General features: G+C 37.6%; 2 protein-coding genes across 11 annotated transcripts in view; one reads left to right on the forward strand and one right to left on the reverse strand.

Annotated features, from left to right (window-relative positions):
* Positions 1-27627, forward strand: part of Rbp6 (RNA-binding protein 6) — a 634317-nt gene that overhangs the window by 184299 nt on the left and 422391 nt on the right. Inside the window, exon 5 of one of the 10 annotated variants that reach the window (XM_077406184.1) lies at positions 19303-19367. The exons of the other annotated variants lie outside the window; for them this stretch is intronic. The gene's annotated coding sequence lies outside the window, so the exon portion shown is untranslated. The remainder of the gene's footprint in view (positions 1-19302; positions 19368-27627) is intronic. 10 annotated transcript variants of the gene reach the window in all.
* Positions 15427-17881, reverse strand: LOC143896051 (uncharacterized). Its single transcript, XM_077403604.1, has 3 exons — positions 17590-17881; positions 17111-17330; positions 15427-16130 (listed from the first exon to the last, which is right to left on the reverse strand). The coding sequence occupies exons 2-3, from the start codon at positions 17191-17193 to the stop codon at positions 15737-15739; spliced, it is 477 nt and encodes a 158-aa protein (XP_077259730.1). The 5' UTR covers positions 17194-17330; positions 17590-17881; the 3' UTR covers positions 15427-15736.

Below are 27627 nucleotides of genomic sequence, written 5' to 3' on the forward strand. Positions count from 1 at the left end.
TCGCGTCGAGTTACAGTTTGGAGGGCGAGGGTCGAAGGGGTTGTTCTCTCCATCTATTTCTCTCCCTCTCTTCTCCTTCGTTTTGCGCCCTCCTGTCTCTCTCAAATTACTTTCTTGTAGAAGATTCAACAACTTCGATCTCTGATTCTGGTTTTACCTCCTAACACTTCGTCTTTTGACGTTCTCTTCTCCGTTTTTGCTTTTTGTCGGAATGTATCTGTGCTTAGTATAAGAGATATGTCGCAATTATCATCTTTCTTCTTTTAGACTAATTACTTTTCTCAAACAGAAATCTTGAGTTTTCAATTTTACGATTGAAAGTTGAAGAGTTTTAATGATTTATAGCGCGTGAATATAAATACAACAGAAATGGTTTTGTCAATGAAGTACAATAAAAAATATATTTTAGATAGAGCTCTTTTTTGAACCTGTAAATGTTTATTGTCGAAAGTTAAACATTTGTTCAGAAAGGATCAATTCTAAATCTGTCAAGAATCAAGTTCTGACTTTGTAAGTTAAGCTTCGCGGTAATTCTAGGATTATCCTGGTAATATGTGTGAGTACAATAACGAGTCATGTTGATGATCCACGCGAAACAGGATGGAGTAGGGTTAATTTCATAAGGACTCGTAACTAATGTAATATTAGTTAGCCCGTGTTACCCGCCGTGGGCTCTAACTCCGACTTGTTCCGAGATCATCCTTCGTTGCTCTCGGCTTCCCTTCCCTCCTTGGCGCCGGATTACGGAACGTTACAGGGGATACGTCTGCGTGACCCCCGGACTTGGAACTTTTCGAAGTTTGCCGGGTCTCTAGCGAATTTATCGCGGAGGATTGTTTGCGATCGACGCAGTGTCCTCGTTGATTCTTCGACCAGATTCGTTGCGTGATTATTTTTATATTAAAGAAAAGTTAAATTTGAATGAAAATATTCTAAAATTGAACGTCTGTAAGAAACCCAACAGATGCAAGATAAAGATCATTTTTTCGCAAATATAATATAGGTATATAAAGTTCAAAATTTAATAACTATAAGAATGATTGCGTTTAGCTTATTAAAACGAACCGAGAGATTTCCTGTCCGATGTTAAAATAATATAAATTGTGCTATACAACATTCTATATTTAAATATAAAAGTTTTTGTCGATACACAATTTCAATTATAGCTCTTACACAGCAAAAAATTTTGTGTACCAAATGTCAATGAAAGTCTACTCTCAATTTTGTGTTAATATAACTCATTCATTGTGTTACTTGTTGACATTTAAAAATGTTATATCAACATTTTTTACAAGTTATTTTTACATTATTGTAAACATACAGTGTAAAAAATGTCGATATAACATTTTTAAATGTCAACAAGTAACACGATGAATGAGTTATTTTAACACAAAATTTAGAGTGGACTTTCATTGACATTAAATTTTTTACTGTGTATAAATAAATAATTTTATTTAGCTTCTTCCTTATAAATAGAGACTGGAAATAGGATAAATAATAAAGAGAAGAAATGCTTCTTTTCATTGAAACGGTTTTGATGATAACTGGAGCAACGGCGGAAGTCTATAATGAGAAAAGCGACAACTTTAAAGCAAAGCTTCCTTGATCCTGAAAGCAGGTTTCATTCTAAGCACGCATCAACAACAAACGGCAGTTTTGTAATTTCCTTCTCTCTTTTTCTTTCTCCTTTTCAGATCTTTTTGATATATTTAAAAAGAAAACGTGCAGATTGTAACGTTTCTATATACACATAAAAAAGTATCTTAATAACTAAAATTATATAGTATACATACATATGTACGCAAGAAAAGAGAAGAATTATTTAAATATTGTAAGAAGTATATTATATTGAAAGTTTTAAAATACAATTAAAAATTCGTAATACATTTTATGAATCTTATATAATTGAAAATAACTTTAGGACTAAAGATACATTAAAATGTTTATTTACAATTGAAATTTGAATGTAAATGTAAAAATTGAATTCACGAGAATATTTACTAAGTAGTAAAGGAAAATTATTGATTGCAATATAGAGAATAAGCAATTTTAAAAAACATCTTACATTTAAGAAATCTTTTTTATTTATATTATACAAGGTTATACAAGTTCCAAAACGGTTTTGCTTTTCTTATTTTATAATTTGTCTTTTATATATTTAGCAAATCACGCAGCCTTTTAATTAAGCGAGATAAATAAATTAGTCGCTATGTTTAACAAAGAGGAATGTACGCATAATTCAACTAAATTAAAATTAACGTTTTAACAAAAAAAAATAAAAAAAATAAAAAAAAGAAAAACATTTGGATGTGTTAACGATATCGGTGCCAGAATTTCGCACTGTGCGATATAATTTCGTCGTCGTTACAATTTAATCAGAGATTGTTTTACGTTAATTGCCAGGACGTATTTGCCGCTGCGCGGATAATGCATCGATATTGTCGAGCTATATAACGGGGCGTAATGTCTGTAATACACGTCACAGGATGACCCCTCGCTGCGACGGACATATCGGTATTCGTTAATGTAGTATTGATTTTGGTTGACGGATATGTAAAGGCCATGCGGACGTGTTGAAGGGTAGTTTACGGTACTACGGGCAATCGCGTAAAATAGTCATATTAATGACGCGCTTAATTTCCCGTATGCTAATAACGTGTCCCTTCAATCCTGATGCGGTATAGCTTCTATAACGATGCGCGCCGACTTCTCCCCGATTTCCCGAGGCGAGAAATATATGTGTATATATATAATACAATAAAAGTTGGCCTTTGAATTTGCGTATTATTTCAGAAGAGAGTCGCTCTAATTATATCGCGGCAGTAATTATTTTCATTTCGAGCTCGTGATATGAAGAGCGGTCACTCCATCTCTCTCGTAACGTCATCGGTGGAATAAACTTCCTATTGCAAATTGTAATTGACGACTGTAAGCTAATAAAACACGAACCACCTGTACATCCTCATATACCGTGTCAGTGTCAGATATGCTGCATGGATAACGTGCATTTATACGGTATATGTGTTAGAAGGAAACCTTATGATTCTGATAGGCCAATGAGCGTGAGTCCATATTTATATAACGCGAACTGTAAATGAGTTAAAACAATTCTTATTTAATTTAGCTTTCCTATAATCTGATTGCGTATAATCTAGAAAATATCAAAACTTGAGTGATACGTTGATTTTCAACTACTTGCTGACGAATTAGAAGTGTAACATTAGCGATGAGATAAGCCAGTTATAATAAGCAATCTTATAATGCCCTACTTTTTGAGATGTTTTATAATTTAAATAATTGCTTTTCACTCGAATCTTACAACTCTCAAATATCCGAGTTTTGCGTATAACAGGTTGAATACAGGCTGAAAGATGCAAAAAGTCAATACAGATTATATACAGAATATATGTACATGTCTGCAATGCAAATTGTAAACAGTTAAGGGAGTTTGTGAGCTAGAATCTCAGAGATATCAAATATTTCTAGGGAAATATTAGATAAATGTTTATGAAATTGATATTTTTCATTACGGAGTGCATTAAAACGGGGAAAATACGAGAATATTAGCAATTGTACTACAGTAAATTTTATAACTGCAGCTTGTGGTATTATACGATGATATGTAAATCTTATACCGTTTTATTCGCCGAAATATCTTCATACAATCTGGATTCAGAGCAACAGTCTCTATTTGACGCTCACTGCAGCTCTCAAATATCCGAATCATGTAATGTACGTGGAACTTAGGCCGCTCGTGCCAAATGTTTAGACATGCGAAGGGACCGAAGGGTGTGCGTCGTGCGAGTAGTTGAAGCGCGGGGCTGGAAAGTAGGAACGTTCGGATGAGGGTGCTGGAGCTCGCGGAGTCTACGGGGACGGGAGTTCGTGGCGGGCAACAATACCGGTAAATGAACCGGCGGTAACTCTCGAACAACCCCCGTCGCTGTATCTTCAGCGACGTCTGCTACTGGAGATAGTGTCCCGCCGTGTGTGTACCGGTGGTACTACGGCTGTTTTCATCCCCTCCGCGGTATATGTTTCATGATGCTGGTGGGTGAAGTGCCTGCGGTCTGTGAGGGTGCACGCCGTCGTATAATATATGTATACGTGTGAGTATCGGCTCGCGAGCGTGGGTGAATTCGGCGTGGTGTACGATGGGTTCCTGCCATGGTCGTTACACCAGCGACGTCGAGTGTCGGTGGATCCATAATTATGCGCGGACTTATTAAGATCGTCGCCAGCGGTTATTAAGCGACTGCATCCGCTACGTGGATTACGGAAAAATGGAGACGACACGGCGCGATATTTAGGTCATTTTCCGAGATTGTAAGATTACCTTGCATGACGTTGAGAACCTCGAATTAGAGCATCGCTTTTAGCGAATATTAACGTTGCAGTATTTTTGAAAATTATCGAGCAAAAATATAAACGAAAAATTTGTAAAAAAAAAGCATTACAAATATTTATTTGATTCGAATCATTAAAATACAATTTTTTCATCCCTATATCAATCCATATCCCTCTTCGTGACGTACGTAGATGATGTAAAAGACGCGCGTGTTTGTGCTTCACGGAGGAAAGTATTTCATCCACGATGTTTCCTTCTTTCTAAGCGTTAACAACGAAGATACATTACACGGACTCGTTAACGCGTACTCTCGATGTACTCTATCAGCTCGCACGGGAAAATTGTTTATCGTTGAGGAAGATACACGTTATTCGCGAGGTTACTGCGAACTGGCGTGTTGCAACGGAGCGGCGTGCGGGTTTATATGCATAGTGCCGCGAGCAAAGCACCAACCTCGTTGCGGAAACGACCTGGCTTTAGCCGCTCTGTCTCGTTCCGTTTCTCCTTTTCTTCCGCTACTTCCTTCTCGTTCTTCTCCCGTCCCACCCCGCACCGTACCCCGCGTCGCGTCGCTGCGGCAGGAATTATCGGATTTTCTCGGATACGAATATGCGGCTCGTGGATGCAAGAGGCTGGAGACGATAGTATTAGTAATGCAGTGAATGGGGGAAAGAGAGGCGGGGGAGCACAAGCAAAAAAGAATGTGCGCCGCTCGAAGAAGCCGGGCAATGCAATCTCAACATGCGAGGCAAACAAAACGACAATGCAATATTAATTAGTACATTGCTGTAAAGTGAGACGTTGATGCAATCATATCGTGACACGTCGTGATGTATATTGGAATTTTGACGTCGGCGAAAATAACATCTAACTTATAGTTAATACAGGTAATGTGTGTAATTATACAGTTTTTCTATTTTGAACTGTTTCTTTCCTGACTTTGCAATTACATTTAAATAATTACATTTAATATGTCGAGATTTCGTAAACTTGTTATTCTCTGGAGTATTTTATGTAACGGGAATATACATGTGGACGTGCAGGTTAAGTTCTACATTTACCATTCAGAAAAGGTGAAAGTGTGGGAAAATGGTCAGGAGCCGAGGGTGGGAAACGATGGATGTCGATACATCGGACGGGAAATGTTGGGATTCAACGATGGTGTAAAACCAGTATCCGCGCGGTTCGATAGTCATTTGCATGCTAAATGCGCTTCGATTTCACTGCTAAATAATTAAGCGACTTCACCGCGGCCCAATTATTTTCTCTATGCTATCGATTGCAATCACTCGGCGTTTATCCGGTTATTTTTAAACTGGAACTATTCTCTTTTGTGACATTACTATCTTAGACAATTTGAAGAAGAAAAATATCGTCATTATATGAAAATACTATACAGTTATACCCCCTTAATAAATTGTTTTACGAGTTTAATTTTTATAAAAATTATTATTTAAGTTAATTTACGCCTTATTATCTAACAACATTTACATAATTTAATATCTATTTTTTTTTTTATATAATTCACTTTGAGTTTCGAGATAAATTCAATATCGTCATACATTTAGCAAGTTGATAATTTATTGTTGCACGATAAACTTTTAGATTTATTTTCCTACGACTCGATTGACGCATTGTACATATATTATTATGCGTAAATTCGTTAAAAAGTTTCAGCTGTACGGATGGTAATTTATCGAGATATAAACTAGATATGATTAGTGATTAGGTGTGAAGTATAGAAGAAAGTAAATTACATTTTTGAAATAGATTAAATTGTGTTCTTCTCTAATAACGGACAATTAAGGATAATAATGTGAATTTATTACGTTATTATAAAATTTGTATGCAACGAGTTTGCATAATGTAATTTTATTGCATGCTGTAAGAGAAAAGTAAATCACACATATCAGAACAATGTAAAATTGCTCACTTTTTCCTACGTAGCTTTCACGCTAATGAAAAACACGAACGAATTTTTTGATTAATCCGATATCGTGTAAAAAATGTGATGTTAGAGATTTACTATAAAACTTTTCTTTATGAAGAAATTATGTTTGGTAACTGTTTAGTATGCCATATTAAATACTTTGCTAATTAATTTTGATATTAAATTGTGTATATGATAAATGGACTAATAATCGGCATTTATTAGCTATGAAAATTACCTACATATCTTATATAAATTTACGTGGTTTAATATTACCGAACATTTTATAAAATAAATTATTTGATACATATAAATGATAATCAACATCTACATAGTGTGATCATGCACTATAATACGTAAGCTTAAGCATTTTTTCTTATTAATTTTTAAGTTAAATTTCTTTTACAATAAATGAATTATAATATTATTATTTGAATGCTTATATTAATTGGTTTCGTAATCAAATAGGCAAATAAGAAATAATAGTAATTTAATACGGCAATCAAGGACTAACAAGAGACAGGGGAGGGAAAGAGAGAGAGAGAGAGAGAGAGAGAGAGAGAGAGAGAGAGAGAGAGAGAGAGAGAGAGAGAGAGAGAGAGAGAGAGAGAGAGAGAGAGAGAGAGAGGGTGTGTGTATCGGTACCTTTTACCGATTGTCACATATATTTTGTTGCGTAACTGGAATTGCCAATGCATAAGTGTGTATGGAGGTCGTGAGGAAAATTCTTAGGAAATGACACCCCTGTCTCGCGACGTTCGCGACGGCGTACAGCTGTAAATAGAGGCTTCCCGGCTCTATATAGTGAGGTTTTGCAGTATTTATATCGGCGATCGACGTAAACGCATAAATGTTGCAAAACTCCCGTTTCCTGGTAGATATCTACGCCTCCCGCGAATGTCGGTCGAGCGGGCAGGTGGTGCCGATTCGAGACAGTACGCGAGGGACATCGTGTAGACACAAGACAACCTGCAAATTGAGCATCTAAGCGATGCTCGATACAGACATCACGAAGTACCTCGCATAGCTAGATTATTTTATTTGTATTGATGGGGTTTATGCGACTTTGGAATTATGAAAATCGAATTATGTCGGGTTTTTTTAGAACACATCATACATTTTTCATAAATTCTTTTCAATTTTACATGCAAGAATATAATTTAGTTTTCTTTATTGGTAAATCTGATTTCTTTTATTAAACTTTTGTAGTTATCAATTTTAGTTGCACGTAAGAATTATTAATAATTTGTAAGGATTTAAGTTAAATTATTTTCATTATATAATTACTTTTTATTATATATAATACATATACAATATACTCCCAATATGCGATTTTTACTTTAGTAATGCGAATAGTATTCAGTACAGTTACGTTATCGATTAAAGGTTCGTGTGTTGTATTATTATAGCCATCAATTTAACTTTAAAGTCGATAAGCGTAAGGCAACTATAAATGGAACATAGAGTTACTTCATGCACTTCCCTATTCAACTAGTATATGACTAGCGTTAAGTATTGCATATAAGAATAATAACATGTGTACAATAGAGTGTTTAATGTAGCTATGATGTAGCTCAATTAACTTTTAGAATTTTCTAAATATACCTATTTAGATGTGATATATTTTATATGTATCTTCTTTCTTTCTCTATTTCTTTTATTGTTTTGTTTGCTTTTAATCTTATATTAAATATAACATAAAATCATGAAATTTAATTTGCAAGAAACAATATATATATATATATAAATTAGATATATAGATAAGAGTTCTAACATTATCCCTATTTTTCGGTCAGCATTAACATTTTCTATCTCCAATATTTTATTGAATATTGTAAATGACAACAACTGTCGTAAGTATTGTGCCAAAAGTGAAAGTATGAAGAGAACTTAAAATATTTTCTATTTACAAAAAGTAAATTCTCTAATTTGCCTCGAATAAACATGAAGTGTATTAAATTCGATAGAGGGACAGCCCGATACGACCGTTTGTGGCACGTACGCTACCTCGATATCTTCTTTATTGAGGTGTCCGTGTTCAGAATGAAACAGGACATAAATGGACTCCGCGATGCGGTTCGCCCCTTTTTGGCAAGATTTCTCCCGATCGGAGATCGACGGCAGCGGTCAGGCCTTCTCTTTTATACATCCTGAGTTTTATTGGCGGTCCTAGAGAGAAAGAGGAAGAAAAAGGGGACAGAAGCGCGGGTGGCGTTCTCCTCTTCTATGACTTCACTCTCTCTCTATCTCGCCACCTCCCTCTCTTTTTCTCTTTCTCTCTTTTTGCCAACGCAAGTAGAAATAAAATATTTGAAACACGCGCACGGATTCTGGCTCTCGTGTATTCGCCGCCTTCTATTTCCATGTACCAACCCCTTCCTTCCTTCCCTCATTCCTCCTAATAATCTTTACATCTTGTTCGCTTTTTTTTCCTTTCCCTTTGGCAACATCTTGCGTTCGCGGATTCATCGAGAGGGGAGAAACCGTTCGTTTGTCGACAGGAGATGCATTACATTTGGCAGTGATTTCACTCAGCGAGATTAAGCTTATTTTCGCTAGGCCGATTTCGCCAACGGGGTACATATCCTAGTTACTCGGTGGCTTGAGTTTCTGCTCAACAATACAACAAAGATGGAATATTGCATTTTTTGCCTTACAACCACAGCTAATCACCAGGTTATTCTAGCAAATTGACTGTTTTTACTTTGCCATTTTTTTGTGCATCACATATTTTCATGGACACACAAGATATCTAATAAAAATATTACGTAGACAATATTTGTGACTGGTAGAATTAAAAAGTAAATGTTTAATGTTGGACAGTAATAATAAGCTAAATTACCGAATTAAGTTTTGATGAAGCAAATTAAAATGAGTTTTTTGTGCCCAGTTGTATTGTGCAGTCTTTCTTTTTGTACGTATCTTTATCATATTTATTCTTTAAAGTTTTTGTAGCTACTGTTATGTAGAAAAGGAAACTTGAATGATCTATTCATAGAAATTTATTGCAATTTCATACTTTTATCTGACAATTTTAAGTGAGATTGTCGTGATAGAAATCATTATAAACCTTTGATTATTAGACTCAACTTTTTCAATTAGAATCGAGCATAAGTTAGACATTTGGATTATTGCCTGCTACTGCTAAGATCTTGTTAGAATGGATCGATACTTCTTGACTGGATAAATCCGCCTCAATAGCGGTGCGAGTGCTACGCGAATAATGGACCGATCGTCTTTCCTTTGAAGACCCCTTCAGAGTTTTGGCGTTAATTGATGCGAGTCCGCACTTTGGGAAGATCGCCTTGGCACTTCTGGCCACCTTCCCCAACTCTCCTCAGCTTCTCGAACGGGCCGAAAATTACTTTGTTCGCTCAGTATCCGTTCGCTTCTCGTTGACCTCGACAATGTATAACTCTCCTCGGTGAGAATATCTCCATTCAGACACTAACTTTTCAAATTTCCTTCCATGATGTTCCGAATCGTATATTCCGATTGTCTAAAGAGTTGTAATGAATGGCATTACGTATGAATAACTATTTGTTCGTCACATAAAAAGATTCAATTCTTGCTTTTATGTTTATGGATATTCGGTCTGAATTTTTTGAACCATTTAATTATTTAATTATTCCCGATACATACTTCCCGATTAAAACATTTGCTAAAAATTTTTTAAATATTTTATTTGAATGTATATTTAACTTTTCATTTTTATCGTATTATATTGATTTATATCATTATTCTGTCCAACAATTCAATTGTCTAGTTTTATTAAGCGAAAATGATAGACAATGTTCTAATCAAAGATCGAATCTAGTTTCAAATGACAGCCGGTTCATCCGGCTGTCAATCGTTGACTGAGTTGATTCAGTTCGACAACCGGACGAACCGGCTCTCATTTGGAACCAGATCTGATCTTTGATTGTAACATTATCTCTGTTATATTAACCATCGCTGTTTAAAAATAATCTCAGTTTCCGTCGTCTTTCTCAGAGCTTCAGTTTGTCAATTTCACGTTCTCTGAACTTGATTTGGTGAGCAGATTTCATGTCTCTTTACCAGTTAGTCTCAATTTTCATTTCTAGTCTGAATATTTTGCGGACTATGAATATTAGCAGAATTTTTCTGGTTTTTTCTCTGGAAAACTTTCTTTGTACATTCAATTTTTATATACTCACCTTGTACTTTTCAGAGAGCTTGATATTATATTTAATTTATCTATTACCGCGTCACACTGAAGATAGCTCAAAGTAGAGCCGAAACGTACAATTTATAATTTGTATTAAATTATTAATTGAATATTACATAGAGTTAACTCACGCATAAATAACCATATTTGACTCTCATATATATATATATATATACAGGCCATGTTTCCTTATTACTCTAACTTTTGTCGTGGTATTTTCATAATAGCGTGGAAATTCTCCGATGAAGGAAATCAGTGGAGAATCTTGGAGTTTGCGTTCACCGAGGGTAAATCGAAAGGAATGACGCTTAACCGCGAGACTTATTGTCGAGAACAATGGCGCGAAATGCGAGATCGGGCCCGCAATCGCATAAATTAGACGGCGGAGGCATTCCGACTTCGTGGCGCGCATATTAAATGCACTCCATCGTGTATCTTCGCGACGATTCCGCGACTTCGTCTCTTCGAGGATCACCAATTAGGATAGATTTGCATTACACACACACACACACACACACACACACACAAACAAACAAACAAACAAACACACACACGCAATATGATTTAAATGAATCTGTTTATAAATATCGAGTAACATTAAATATTCATAGCCGAAACAAAACATGTATCAAGAAACCCATCTTCTTTTACACAAATTCTTATCAATCCTTTTATAAATTTGACAGTCACCACTATAAAAGTGATTTCTATTTGTATCTCTTCGTCGAGCGTGTAGACAAGTCGTAATTATAATTACGAGAACATAATTTTGTTGGACTATTTTTTGAGTTATCACTAGATCTTGAAAATACTTTTTTACAGTTGCATTTTCAAGAAATTAAATATTCTTATAATTATCCAAAAGATATTAATATAAAATAAAATAAAAATATAGTATAAAAATTTCCATGTAAAGGCCGCATTTAATTATTAATTTTTATTAAGCTGATGTAAGAAAGAAGAAAACAATTCGCTTTAAAAATGTCAATAAGATCGATATCTTAGAAATACAATCTCGATAAATAAATTCAAATCCGGTTTATTACATTTCTTTAAGAAGTTTCGATAATACTACGAAAACTGCATCGATGAATTTTCGTATTCCGCAATTAAATCTCGCCGAAGGGGTCGTACGCTCTTACTCGGCAGAAACTTGTCCTTCCGTCGCTTCCGTCGATTTATATTCGACAGTCGTTGTAATCGTGAAAAGTACGGAACACGAATCAATTCTTTCACCCCTAAGAACATGGGAGAAGGGGGGCAAGCTGGTCAGGGGCGGGAGGGGGAGGGCGAACGAAGCGAAGGGACTGCTTGTCCGTACGAAGAACTTTCCAAGACTTGGGTTAAAGTAGCCGATCTCTTGCGCTTTCCTCTCTCACTCGTTTACTCTGTCTCCCTTCCTTCCTTCCCTCTCTGTCTCTCCTTCTCTCTCTTATTTCTCGTCATCTTCATCGCACTCTCCTGCCGGCCTTTTTAGGCGTCCCTCTTTCGAAATTGATCGCGGGAATCGGCTTTCTACTATAGAAAAAGCCACCCCGATCCCATCGCTTTCAAAAGTTTCCCGGATAATTGATTGTTTTGCCAGAGCACGCTTTCCATCCCTTTGTCGATGCCCGGCTGTCGCCCTCTTCTTGTTGCTTGAAGAGGATGTATCTTGCTCTCGTCCATGTGCTTCCGGAAGGATACACATTGATGTTCTGCATCATTTTTGCATAGATATAATTCAAGACCCGATTGTGATACTTGAAGCTATCATCTATTTCTAGATTTTCTAATAGTAAATTAATAATTGTTCATCAGAGCGTGACCATGAATGTCAATTTATTGGTGAGTCAAATTAGTACAAGAGATTTGTTGGTGATTCCGAAAACAATCAAGATGATATTGTTTGTTTGTTTGCAAAAATGTTTAAAGCTTCTACAGTCTTTTGCAATATACACAACCTCTATTTTAATTTTATTAATATTTGCCTCAATAAACACATACTTGAATTGGATTAATTTATTTAGAAATTTATAAAATTTTTAAAACTGTACCTAAATAGGTATGTGTTTTCCAATAATACGACATTGATTGCATTAAATTTATTAGGTACGTTTAGTTACAAATTTAATAGTGGGACGTATAGAAATTGATTTTCGTATTTTTGCATTATACACACATAATTTAAAAAGAATCTATCTTTAAAAAGATCGATTAAAATCATTTTATAGTGTTAAATGGTATAAATAAAAAAGTTAGCCTTAATCTGTTATAATATCTATCATATTAGATGAACAAAACTCAAAATTAGATGGCTACTAAATATGGTGCGGGAAATGGATTCGTATTACTATAAATATCACCTAGAAAACAGCTGCTTTTGATATCAAACTTTGCTTCGATATGTGGAGATTCTCGCGTTATTTCTTCTTTGCGAATACGCGAGGAAGAAGCCGCGTTTCTTATAGGTAGAGAGAGGAAGGAAAGGGAGAAAGCGCGCGCGCGCGAGGGTTATGTAAGCCTCGGAAAGTTGGCGGAAATGTCAAATTCTCGAGCGTTCGCTTCAAATCAGCGTCCAAATAAGACGACGCCTTCTCGCGGGGCCTGTGCTCCACCATCCTTGTCTTCGCCGCTTTACGTCCCGCTTCCTTCGTTGGAATTCTTCGTCACTCTCCACCCTCCACCCTCTCACGTTTCTTCTCTCGTGCTCCCCAAGCCTCTTCCTTCCCACAGGTCTCGCTCGCGTTTTCCACGTTGACGACCATCCGCCGTCAACGGTTAAGACGTCTCACTTCACCGAGACGCGCGCTACGCCGGATGCTGGAAAACGTGTCCTCCATCCCCCTTCCTTATTTCGCCCCGGCCCTCTTATCTCCGCGCGCACCTCCGCTCGTGCTTCTGTCGTCCTCCGCGTCTCTCATCTGCGCCAGATGGAAATCGCGCGAGAGAGACTTGCCGGCAGCCATGTTGACGAAATATTCGCGTATTCTCCCGGCAATAGCCGGATTGTCTGCTTCGATGTGCATATTTACTTAACGGGAATAACCACGGAGTCGTTCCACCAGCTAGAGTTGTTCTCGGTACGATGATTCACTTGTCGCGCGGAAACTCTTCGGGGATAACGATCTTATCCTCCGCGAAAGGATTTTCTATTTTCAAAGTTGAGATTTTAACTCTCTTCGAGCGGCAGATCGGAGTAGCGGTGTTTTAAAGAATCGTCCCTTGACGAGTCGATGTATAGAAAAGTGCAATAATTTCTTAATTATTTCTTTGAATGTAAAATTGTGGTAGCATTCATGAGTTTGGAAAATTAAATTTCGAGAAGGACAGAAAAACTTTTCTTAGCGAGGATATTCCTACGAGAATTTTTCGAGACAGTTCTCCTGTCACGTGATTTTTTAAAGATAATAATTAATTTTTTGTGAAAAGATTATTTATTTCTATAACTGGATTTTGTTCTTCAAATATAAACCAAATTAAATAGGAAAAATCTAGTTTTGAGTGCAAAATTAAGATAAAAAAAAAAATTAATTCTTTGGATTGAAATTATAGGATAATTTATCAGATTTAGAGGATAACGAAATAATAGATATCTAATACTTAATGCATAGTTTGTTTGGATATTTATATAGGTACGAAATGCTATGGATTTTTTTTAATGTCAAAGTTGGCTCTAATCCACAGACCGGTTTGTCAGATGTTAAACTAATAGCATCGATATTCTCGCAGTGGGCTATTGAGATAACGCGAATGTCATGTGGTGACCGATTTCTTGTTTATCTCTTGAACAATGACGTAGGTAACTCGTGACGTAATCGGTGACATAACAACGTAGCACTTTAATCTTCATTATTCCGACGGTCGTGTACATTTATACGATTAAAAACGATCTTGAATTTTTTTCAGCCGAGGATAAATGGAATCGCATAAAAAGACTTTGCATAAAACACAAATATATGAGTAATATCAAACATAATCAATAGTTGAGCGTGAATGCATGCCGGTCAGCCGCATTTAGTTTCAAATGTAGACAAGTCACGCGGGTCCACTTTTCGATGCGCAAACCTTGGATCAAAGGGGAAAAGAGAATTCTCATTTCATTCGCAGGTATGAAAGGCCTATATGCATTCGCTCGTATCGATGCACGTCACGTACCGGTCACACACATACACACACATATCCACAAATTGCATCTACGCACACATACAACGTACACGGACCGACACGTGCATCTGTCCACGTGCCTGTGAACACGACGTTGCGGAGGACGGTTTTGTACCGGTCCTCGACGGAGAGGCAGCAGAACAGCAAATGCTCGAATTATTTACGCTGAATTTGCGCGACGACGTGCGCGAGGCGAACGCGCGTGGCAAAATGCAAAATACAGAATGCAAAACGTGAACCGTGCGGTGGATTCGACCAGAGAAAGCGAGGTGGAAATTGGGCCCACCAGAATCGAGGGGGAAGGGGGCTCGGAGACTTGCGGCAGATTCGATCGATTGAAAATCAGGACGGGCCTTTGTAATCTTTTAAATTGTTCATCGTGTTATTTGCCGCTTTCGTTTGGTCTGGACGTACGTTCGAAACTCCCACCTCGTTAACAGACTCCATCTGACTTTCCCTCTTGTCTTTCTATTATTCTATTGTCGCTGCTTCTTTGGACATTTTTTAAACAGAATAATTACTAACTCTTTTAGATAATATTTTGTTAGAAAATTTTATATATGAGTGCAGTTATGAAAGGAACTTGTGGACATTATGTTGTAAAATAACTAAGATATACTTTATATTATTAATATTCTTGTGCTTTGTGTGTGTAAGATTTGTATATGATATCTCATTGTGTATTTTTTTAAAAGTGTATTTTTTCTTTGAGATGATTTTCTATCAATGAAAATTCGATTCGATCCTCATTACGCCACACAGTGTATTTTCATTAATAAATATAACATGTCTAATAATAAACCAAGAGCTTAAGTTAAAACAAAAATTTATATGATTGAAAAATACGCTTATTTGCTAGCAAAAGCTATACTAGCCGAACTAACTTCAGTCTTTAACTGTTTATAATGGAAAGGATCATTGATGACGACATTAACATAACCACCGATCTTCCAGTATCTGATGCCAATAACAGCACAAACGATGAACCTGGCACGATCCCGTGTAACGATACGGCGAGTTCATTAATCGTCACCCGTTCGGCCACGTGTTCGCGTTCTTTCCGCAAGCCATGCACCACTGGCGACGGCAACGGCGACGGCGGCGTCGGCGGCAGCAGGTCCATTTAGTACCGTAGTTTCGTAGTTTCGCAGTTCCCCAGGTTGTCGGTGGCGTCCATTTGTATCGGACGAAACGGCTTCGGAAACCCGAAATACTGGCCGGTGGCCAGGAATTTACCCCGGCCCCTTCCCATCGTTGCGCGGAGAACGACCGGGGCCGCGTCCGTGCCGTGCAGGTGGACCGCCGCCGTGTAAACGCCGTATTTATTACCTCGTTCCCGGATGTAAATGCGCGTGCCGTAGATTATTGGGAACTGATCTTCCGGTCCTGGGGATAATTCGAGTTCTAGCAACGTGATCGCCGCCGCCGATTTCTCGACCGCGATTCTCTGAATTTCGGCGAACCGCCAGAACGCGTTCACTCGCTGATAACACGATGTAGGCGCCTCTCCATTTGCACTGGAAGATGATCATCGATTTATTAACTATCATTACGCGGGACTGATTCGGATAATCGCGTATCTTAAAAAGCAATATAGGTTATGATAATAATTACCCATGCACGATATCTTTTTGTGACTTTTACCATTCTTGCTAATTTTATTGTTGCGAAAGATTTATACTATAACTATTCTATTGTCGTAATTATGTGAATTATGAGCATGTGAACATTAAGATATATTTCAAAATCTAAATTCCTATTGTAAAACGGAACGCCATTTAGGAAACGCTACTTGGTTATATGTTGCACAGCTCGATTCAATTAGCGGTATCTGTTAATTACCTAGCCTTTGCGTCGGACATTATGCAATCAACGTGTATGTGACTAAAGCGGTAAATGTTCGCGGTTTCTCCGAATATTCAACCCGTGTCCACGAGGACATCGTTGAACATCGCCGTCGGTTTTCTTTATCAAAGATTCAGTTCAGTGCAAACGGTGACAGGGATTTGTGCGTGTTTCGGAGAACCGCTTGGACCAATTAAGAGGTGAATTTGCACGGTCAAATTTAGACGATCTTCCATCACGCTTAAAACATGAAAGAAAACTAATTTGTGTATTTAATATCTTCGTAGAAAAATTTTATTTGCGTGTTTCTACTTGAACATTTATCCTTAATTCGCAATATATTACATTTTATATTATGAATTGAAACGGAAAATGATTATAACTAAAATGGTAACTCGAAAACGATAACAAATGTTATTGTATCCTAGTACGACTACAACGTAAAGGAAAAAAAGTAGGTTAGTCTGGAGCCAAGAAATTGCTCGATAACTTATTGGACAGCTTCTAGTGGTCTACTGCTGATGATGATAGATAGATAGATGATTGCGCTCATTCGATGAGGTCTCGCGTTGGATGATTCGTCTGGAAATAATCGTCGAGAACGAACTGTAGAATTTCACCTTAACTCCCGTACGCAGTGACGTTAACATACCGCGTGATTGTCAGAGGAAGGCACCGGTGGTTGCTAGCGCAGTGGGATCCTGGTGTCTGCGGTCGTACCCAGACTTCCGACATCAAGAATTCATACCTGACCTATGGCACCGGCTTATCCTCGAGGTCGAACCACTACCTAAATCGTGCCGTCGTGCTCCACTCTTTCCGCGATTAATAATCGCTTTAACATTTCATTTCAGTTGTGCCGCTCGTTCATGCTCCAAAAAAAAAATGCTTTCTTATCGGACGCTCGTACATATGTCGCCGCAACGTTCGAGAAAGTTTCTATTCTTTTGAAAACTTCTGTAGAATAACATTTTAAATGAATCTGTTTACTTGGAACTTTTGACCTATAATTTTTAGATCACTTTCCACAAATAATATTGACTTTTAACTATGGCAAGTTCGTGCATAACGCAACGGCTATAATACTGTCAATTTAATTTTTTTGTAACAAAGAAGGGCATGATACCTTACCAGATTTTTAATATAGTGGAAACATAAAATGCTTCAACATTTCTCGTATATTGTCGGTTTCGATCCCGTTTCAATGTAAAATAAGCAGGCTCGGTGGTTGATCCGGAATCCAAGAGCTACGCGAACATCATATATCACTCGAAGTGCTATTTCACAAATTGCATGCACGTAACATTTCTCCCGATAACGCATCGATTTCTCGGAGATGCATTTTTTAAGCGACCCGTCGCGGGAAGACGTGGAGCGCGCGATAGCGCGGTCTAAGAAAATTACTTTCGTCGCCGGGACGCGGGCGCGAGGAAGTGCATCGGCGGGCGATAAAAGGCGACGCCTCCGTCGCCGCCACCGCACCACTGCCGCCGCCGCCTCTGCCACCTCCGCCGTCTCCCGAGCTCTGAGATCAATTTGCGATCCCGACCTCACGCCTCTCGCGCTGGAACTCGAGCTTCCCAAGTCCCGCCAATCTAGCCCCGTAAATAACGACCGCCGGAAGTTGCCGGGGCGGCGGAAGATCCCTCGGCGGGTTCGCATTTTGTCAGAGACGGATGACGCCGCGGCGCTCGCCGCGATCGGATCGACCGGTGATTTACGACGGGCGCCGTCACGCCGATCGTTGTCTCGAGATTATTTTGATGCGCGCAAATTACGAAGACGGGAACGGGACGACGAAAACGCGCCACGGCCGCTTCGATGCTCTTGATACTCACGACAGTTTGGATCGGAGTATGCCGCACAATATAGATAATTAACTCCTCAATGTGCAATGTTGATTGATTTTTGCTCTACGTAAAGATTGCGCATGATGCTCCGTAATCTTTGCGTTTTCTTTTATGTAAGATTTCTTGGAATAATCTCATGTTGATATGAACGATTATAATACGAAACGATCAAGAATTGTATTCAAATGCAATTAACATTAAAGTTTCTTCGCGGAAAATTTTTGAAACACTCCGTACGTAAAATTGCTCGAAGATTTTGAACAATAATTGCTTCACTCAGAAGCTCTACCATTTCATTTTGATTGACGATAGACCTGCCCATCTTCTGAGTAAACAATAATCTTCTGTCATTTTCTGTTATTTCAACTGCAAACGCAATTTGTTTTTTTTTCTCAGAAGCCTATTATTCCATGTTGATGGAGCTGTAGATTTATGAGTAAACAGTCGCTTCCTTTCGATCTTTCATATACTCTAAATGCAAATAATATTCGCATCGATAATCGAGTATATGAATCGTTTCATCGTGCTATGAGAACTGACAATATATTAATAATCGTTAATAGCAATAGATAGAACGTATACGCCTTGACTTTATGAGTTTTAATGATTACTAATTGGTTGTAACATCTCTCGACTGCAGAGAGGTGGTTCTCTTATAATAACATATCGTTATATCCCTAATTGATACAATCATTCCATTTTCATCTCGATCACACATACCTACATATTCTCTCATGTATTTCTCACGTTCATCTATAAATGTCAATTCTTCTGTATAAATATCAACAGATTTAATTATACACATTTATAATAAATTTATTCAATATAACTTAATTAAAACTTATAACAGATCATAATTAATTTATTAATTTAAATCTCAATATTTTTAATAATTTTAACATCAGTGATAAGCGTGAATGAAAGGCTGAAAAACGTGTAATTTATTATTGTAATTGTAGGTAATAACATGAGCTTCCTTCGCTTTCTGTTTCAGGTAAAATATTATACTGATGTCTTTTATGATGATTACGTAAGACACGCCTTGCTGATAGAAATCTAGTAAGTAAAGAACCCATAATGTCAGTATTTGGAGCGTGAAAATACTTAACGAAGATAAAACATGCGAGTCGTAATACTGTGCGTTTCAATCATTTAATCGTCTAACGGATGAAACATTAAAGACTTGTCGACATTTCGCTGTTCCTTCAATTCTCGCCGACATTAATAATTGTTATCAAAAACTTTATCTGAAGGTAGTTCAAGTCTACTGTATCTCAAGTCTAACGAGTTTTCGATCTTGCATTTCAATGTATCGAGCATTTGCGCGCGATCATCATCGCCAAGATGGATGATCGCCAAAGCAAATCATAGAGACGTGAATTCTCGACGCGTCGCGCGTCAGTTCCTCACCGTCTGATACATTGACGTAACTTCGGTCTAACTCCGGTTTCGCGACGCGACGTTCGAGGAGTCTCTCGAGCGTACATTGTGAAGAACAATTCCTTTACAAAATGTTTGTACATCAAAGTGTTTGCGTGTCGTCCGGGTGGATTACAGTTCACTACGTTAGCGCGTAGATGGCGGTAGAATGCCCTCTTCGGATTTAAAAGTCGCGATGAAGAATTTGCGAAAGATTCAAGTTTTATTGATATATACTGATTTGAGACTGTAAGCAAATCACGATCAATTAGGTTTCTATGGTTTTATTTAAAATGTATTATATGTAAAATAGAAAAGAAATTTAAAAATTTCGCAAAGATGACTAATCCGCATTGTCATTTAGGCTTAACGAACCCAAACTCAATACATATATAAATACTTGTATCATATACACTCTTTTGTGAACGATAGTGTAAAATAGATTTGAGGAAAAGTAGAGGCAAAATATAATTTAAGAAGACTGTGGGACTAAACATATTTATATACGTGTTTCATATAGATAAAGCAAGACAATGAAAATTAAAGCTAATTTTTTTAATATTTTTTAGTTTAAAAACATTCAATGTTCTATACAGTATTTCCACGAATGTGACGTCAACCCATCGATTTTGTCGCTTTAATCCTGAGGGTACCAAATCCGGATAAGAAGGACCCGGAAGTTTCTAATTCCCTGTCGGTTTGCTGTGTTTGAGAGAACAAAGTCGGTCGAAATGTAGTTCTACGAACTAAAGCGTATAAAGTATAATGTAGAAAATAAACTTCTTTCTTCCTGCAATCGATGGATAATCGAGCAAAAAATGCACGATATATGAAAAGTGTTTTTTTTCTCTTTAAAATAAATGAATTAAAGAAAATGAAAAATTTGTATTTTTTTAGCATGCGTTTTGCTAGAATTTTGTCGTGGAACGCGATATGTATATAAGCGAATTTATTCGACAGCTTTTATCTCTAGGAAAAAAGTGCAAAGATAACTCACGTTATCGTAACTGCTTCCTGTGTGACATAATTGCAGGATATATAAATATGCATACACGCGCGTATAAATACACGTGGGACGATTCTACTATCATTAGGATTCCGTAAGAGAGAACGTATCTATCTTTCGTTGAATAAATGAACGAAAATATTTATCTAACAGCGAGGCTATCATCACCTAGTCGCATAGCAATTCATTCAGAAGTGTTCCCTTCCGTTCCCGTAACTCGGTATCTCATCGCGCCGGCACGTTTCCGCGATTAACGATTCAAACAGTTTCGCGACGGCATCTCGCGACGGCGATAATTGAAATTCATTGTTTCGTTGCATTTTCGGGTTCGAAATACACGCGTGCGTTTCTCTCTTTACTCGAAAAATCGGTCCGCTTTTTCCACGTTCCGCGTTCATTTGTCTCTCCGTTTTTTCCGCGAATCGCGGGATTACGGACGGCCGCGTTTTATCGGTCGGTCCGCGGTAATTAACAACGGACGATAATTAATTCGATTGGATCTCGCCCTGTGCCGTCGATTCAACGCATTTCGCCGACGGCGACGAGGGTCGCGAGTGGATATACGTGCCACGTCGACAATCCCGGCTTATGACGCCTCTCGCCTCGCTCCGCGGCCCTTTGAGTAGCCTTTCAAAAAGGGCTTAATATTAAAACGTGATATTAAAACGCACGATAATCGCACGATACGTTGAGGTTTCCGATGAAATAATAAACGACTCAACCGTTTGATCGCGTTGCGTAAAATCGCGTTAAACTTGGGTCGCACTCTCGATTAAAATCGCAAGTTATCACCTTCGACCTGATTATGAAAAAAGTGGATAGCAGCACAGCGAGAAGGAAAAGCGATAATAAGAGGTGAGGATATATAAGCAACGGAAAAAGAATATTGGAGTAATTAATTTTTCAATATTTTAGAACGATAGCTTTTTACACACATTTATACACAGAATATTTTAGAACTATTCAAAATCCAAATTACTTACAATTAGTAAATTAGTTGGTTAAATAAATAACGATAAGTTTGAAAAAATTTTCATTTAGGTATATATATGAACGAAATATTAAAAGATAAATAAAAGAAAATTATGCAAGCACATAAAAGATAATGGAATTAGTTTTTGACAACCTAGTGACAGAGGTAGAAAATGATAATACAATGAAATTTTACAACATATAATTTGCTTCCGATATCTTATTATTAGTACGTATACCTACAGTTAAAGCAGTGAATCACAGAAATCACTGAAGGGAACGAGGCAGAGAGTGAGGCAGAAAATTGTTCATTTCGTTATTTCGTGTAATATTTAATTAACGGCCGTGTATTGCATTTGCAACAAATCGATGCCATCTCGATAATGAACCTTATCAATTATTACTGTGGCCGATGAGTCGATAAAGTATCTATATACAGTGTAACGTGTATAACTTCTCTTTTCGCGAAGCGTATTTTGCGCAACGCTTTTTCTCAATAAACGAGTAAACTAGTACTTTAAATAATTATTTTCATACATTTATTGCTGAATACATATATTGGCAGAGTAGTTGCGATTACATTTATAAAATTAAAGTCTCCAGGAATATCTAATATTTAGCGAAGTAGTATTTTTCATTTGCAAAGTAGGTTGATATTATTAATTCCGGAAAAAAATCTATATTTAATAATTAAGAAATAATTCTTGCTTGAACTAGATTGCGCTTGTTCTTTATTATATATAACGATGCACGTGTGATATGTACAATATTAATATGAGATAAAGCTCTATTGAAAAAGTATAATTGTTACTATATTTTTTAGTGCATATCGTAATATTTTACGAATAGGAAACGTGTGTGACTTCAGGGACACCCCATATGTCCGTTGATACGCGATCGTTGCATTAGCGGCATTACCATATGGAATCGTGAACGGCGTCCCAGAGATTTTGCCGCGATCGCAATTTGCATGATTGATTGCCCTAAAGCTCCTCCGGCTTTTAGCTCCTAGGTGATACTCTTGTTTCCATTAGGAATTAGCCGCTCCATAGAATGCAAAATGCATACGCGTTTAATTTTGCGATTGCAACGTTCCGCGTCTGCATTTCGATTGAAAAAGAAGATAATTGTTACACCTCTATCTATACCTGGCGATACTTTCCAAAGGGAGCTTATATAATTGTAAACGTATAGCTGCAGATAATTGCACAATTTATTATTAAATTGCAGCTTTTTTACAAACATAAATTTATATCTTTTGTAACAAGATTTGGAAACTATATATATATATTAGACAGATTAGAATTTTGTAAATTTGAATATTTTATTTCTTTATACATAATTTTGCGCGAAATTTGAAATGTCCGAGAGATCTAAAAACTTGAAAATATCCAGTTAATTTGAGAAATCTCAATAAGCTTTAATACGCGGCAAAACTTTGGCAAGAAACGGCACAGATACTTTGAGTGCGATAAATAAAAAGCGATGTTTTTTTCGAGCATTATAGTTCTCACGTTGTGCGTCGAGGCATCGTCGTGGGATATTCGAGGGAAGGAACGCGCGTTCGCGCGACGGCTGCGTTCCTCCGTGTCCGCGTACCACCCTCCATGTCCCGGTGTCCTGTTCCCCGTATTACATTCTTGTCGCGGGTAAGACAAGTAAGACAGAAACGCAACCGTAATCCGAGGCGACGCGATCCGGTAATGCCGGCGCGACGGGTGTAATTTCAGATCGGCATTCGCCCGCGATTTAATCGCGCCTTGATGTTGCGCTCGTTCGCTCGCGCGCCGCGAATTAGCCCGACGTAATGCACCGCCATTGGCTCGATTTGCAAATTTTGCTCACGATTTCTATCTACTTCTCTTGGTGAAGTCCGGGTTTATCGTCGTCGATCAAAATACGTTTAAAAATATTCACGCAGAAAGGAATTGGAGTAAATATCTCTCTGTGACAAAAAGACGTCAGCAAAACAACAAGATTCTTATATTTTGATAGATTCAACTTTTTAGAATGCAATTTACTGCTGATAAAAAAATAACGTTTACAAATCCTGAGCAGCCACATAATTGACATAATCTTTATTCTACATTTTCGCTAAATAATACGAACACTAAATATTTGATTATTCAAGTTTCATGATGTTTTCTTTTACGATGTAATGATGCAAGAAAAACTGCTACCAGGACCCGAATGTAATCGATGTTTTGTCTCGTGACACTTTATTACAATATGCATCCAATTACGAAGTGGCGGTACGTATAAGCATGTAAAACACGTCCGCGGGACCTGCCTAGCTCGTTTCTGCGTGCTACGGTTATGTGACTCGTTTCGTCGCAAATTATTTTTTATGCTGTAATTATGAAAAACTGTTATGCTTTACAGCGGCATATGCGGACCGCCTTTACAAAATCCTTATGCACGCTGTTACATTTTACGATGCACTGATGATATAATTTTCCTAATTAACATCGCGCGCGCGCATACGAGAGAGAGAGAGAGAGAGAGAGAGAGAGAGAGAGATATTCACATAAATAAAAAAATTAAATTTTTATTAGAGCATTTAAAATCTGCGTAAATATAGAACATGCAGCTGCAATAAGCTATATGCTTAGTTTTATATTAATTGTAAATTGAATCTATATTTATATAAAATCTTTCGTTTAGAATCGTATATAGAATCGTGACTCTTCTTTGAAGAGTTCTGCAAAATTCCTGGTATTTTTCAAAAGAAATTTTACGATTAAAGTAATAAAGTAGTAAAGAATAAGGACTCGAATAATGGAGTTTTAAAAGTTTTTTTTCGGGCTCAAGAATTTACGAAAACCAAGGGTTGTAAAATTTTCGCTGTAATCAAGGTGTGAACATCGAATATAAAATTCACTTAATAGGAGTTTTCTAATATATATTTCTAGTTAAGGCATTATGAAATTGTCCTATAAAGTGAGGCGGTGATTCTCGTAAAAAAAATCACATCGTTGTCGACAACATCGTCAATCCACGTCGCGCTTCTCCGTCGGCTGACGGATTAGCCGGATAAGTCTTAAACGTTTCCGCGCGCACGATTCTGTGACTTACACAACGCGGATCTGTGTTGAAGCGGGCGTTCATGCACGGATAATAACCGGAGCAACCAGAAGAGCGGATTAAACGACGGTACGTGTTCCGTTCGCGCTTTGATCCAAACTAGCCGTCGAGAAACGAGCGTGTAACGCGTTCCGGTGGTGGCGAAGGAAAATCTGATGGACGAAAGGGAAAAGGCGAAGCAACGTTTGTCGTCTCAGCCCTATAAAAGTTATCACAGTAGGGGAACCTGCGGTGATAAGCGATACAATCTGCAGTGTAAACTGTATTTTCGCTCCCATTTAATTCCGTAAATATCACGGTATTTGTATTTTATTCATGCAGGATGATACAATCAGGAATGAATTCCGAATAATGACAGTCGTTGTTTTAAATATATCTATATGATTAATAATGTTAATAATATCTATGAAAAATAATTATAATATAAGATGTAAACGATAAGTTTTCTTCTATTGTAGTTATATTCAATATTAGCAATAATATGAAAGTTGTTAAAGTGCGAACAATTGGTCTTAAGAATGTAAAATGCTAAATAATGCGCAGTCATTTACTGTACCAACGGTATTCCACGTAGACTGTTTATGGCCGGATAAATGTGCAGAGGATAAGGAGAGGGAGGGCAAAGGGATAGCTCACATGACCAAATCCTTGGCGTTCAGTCGACAACGTGTTCACCTGGAAAGTAAAGGAAAGCGCGCGCCCGGGAGAGCGCGGTCGCTCTCGCTTAACCTGTCGGCTTAGCGCGAGAGTTTCGCAGGATAGATTGCTTTAATTTAAGTGGAGTTAGGCTAGCAGCCCGGACCCCGGCACGCATACTACCCCCATGAGTTAGGTTACCGACGGAGAGAGTCCGGCGTCCGGGCTTAATTCGACCTTCCATCCCCACCCGTTCTCTCTGCTTTCACGGAGACTCTTCTTCGCCTCTTCTGACAGCTTGGGCTTAGCCCCTTCCTTTGCAGATTAGTCCTAGACTCGCGAGAGCCGGCACGGACAGGGCGCGGGAAGGGCTGAAAAGGGGCTCGAAAGGTGGCCCGGACTATGGTGGATCATTCGATATCCACTCTCGCCCGTTAAGGCAAAATCGAACCTGGCCGACTGCAATATCCGCATCCACTCGAACCCGCCCCCGCCACCCACCCTTCTCCTTCAACCCCCTGCGAAACCGCTGGCTTTCATGCTCTCGTCTCGTTCTGCGCTAACCCTCTCGGCTTTTTTACCCTTGCTCCCCCTTTCTACCCTCTCGTTCCGTTCTATTTCGATGGTGACGGTCGTTACCGCCGCGAGCTGTGCAGACTCTCTGCGATTCGACTCTCGAAAGCCTATGATTCGCCGAGTGAATTTCGTACGCAGGTTCGTAACAATCGAACCGTCGCTCGGAAATCGGAGTGGCATGAATCGTTCGGATTAAGCTCGTATCGATTAAGAACGTAATTTGACGATCAAAATATTATAAACGTTGCATAATTTTCTTACAAATGATACAAAAGGTAGTGATTTATTAAAAGTGTACTATTTATAATGTACTATTTATATTATTTATATTGTTATATAGCAATATATAAGTAACGCAGAGAGATTTAGTAGATACTCTTAATTAAATACAGTACAATAAAAATTACAGTACACTTTTAGAATTAATATAATTTCTTTTGTTACTTTTGTTAGACACTTTTTAAAAATTTTGTCTTGGCCGGGATAGTATTTATATAGTTGGAAGAGCGAAAATAGATGATGTCGACAATAATATGTTTATATTATACATAGATATTTTTGTTATATGTATACATATACATAGCACATATTGATCTGTGTGAGACAGAGAGAGAAAAATCCATAAAATTTTACATGTATTTGTAGACTCAACAAAATAATTGCTCTTTTATGTTTTTATATCTTAATATAATGATTCCATGCTGAGTTTATATAGTGTAATTAACTTATCATTCATCTTGGATTATTCTGTGACAGTTCAAACGGCATGTATCACTTCGATTTTCAACCGAGCTCAAGTATTTGCGCAACGAGAGAGCGTAGATTTTTCAACGATGTGGGAAACGTGTATCGGTGGTTTGCGCGTATCGATTTTACCCGCGAAAATCCCGCGGGAATTAAATATTTATACAGCGAATTTGAGCATGGCGTTTCGCCGAATGTGAAAAGCGAGGTCGCGCGTAACCCGGAAATAGCTGGACGAAAAGTGCAATGAAATGTCTCGCGTTGACGTGCACGGCAATCTCACCTCTAAAAATAACCTCTAATCGAGAATATTAAACCGGAAGGTTATAAATAAAGTAATAAGTCAGATATAACATTACATTTAAAAAAAGATTTTTTTACAATAAAAAAGTCATTAACTGCATAATTTATCTGTCTCCATTTATATCAGATTGAGTTTGCGTTTTTTATAGATAATAGCTAATTTCTGTTATCTATTTTTAATGTTATTTGCATACAGTTCAAACATCTATATATTGTTTAACATATATATATATATATATTACACACGAAGGATTATGATATTAAATATTAAATATATACATATAGATATATATATGTATTATAATATGTACATGCATACCAGAAGAAGATCAAAACTAACAATATAGTCCACTATCATCGTAAATCAAACAGTATTTGCGAACGCACATTTAACCGGGCACTCGAATCTACGCGGCATAAATATTTCAATCCCCGGCAGGGCAAGGCTTGACATTTGTCGGCTGACACGAACAAAATTTACAAATTACAGTTTTCGAAGTTTATGCGTGGAAGAGTATACAACAGATTTTTTTCCTGTTACTATTCCACTCTGAGCGCGGTTGAAAGAGATAGATATTC

The sequence above is a fragment of the Temnothorax americanus genome, unplaced genomic scaffold (assembly GCF_048541705.1).
Source record: "Temnothorax americanus isolate GAGA-0224 unplaced genomic scaffold, ASM4854170v1 Scaffold1, whole genome shotgun sequence".
Classification (NCBI taxonomy): Eukaryota; Metazoa; Arthropoda; class Insecta; order Hymenoptera; family Formicidae; genus Temnothorax; species Temnothorax americanus.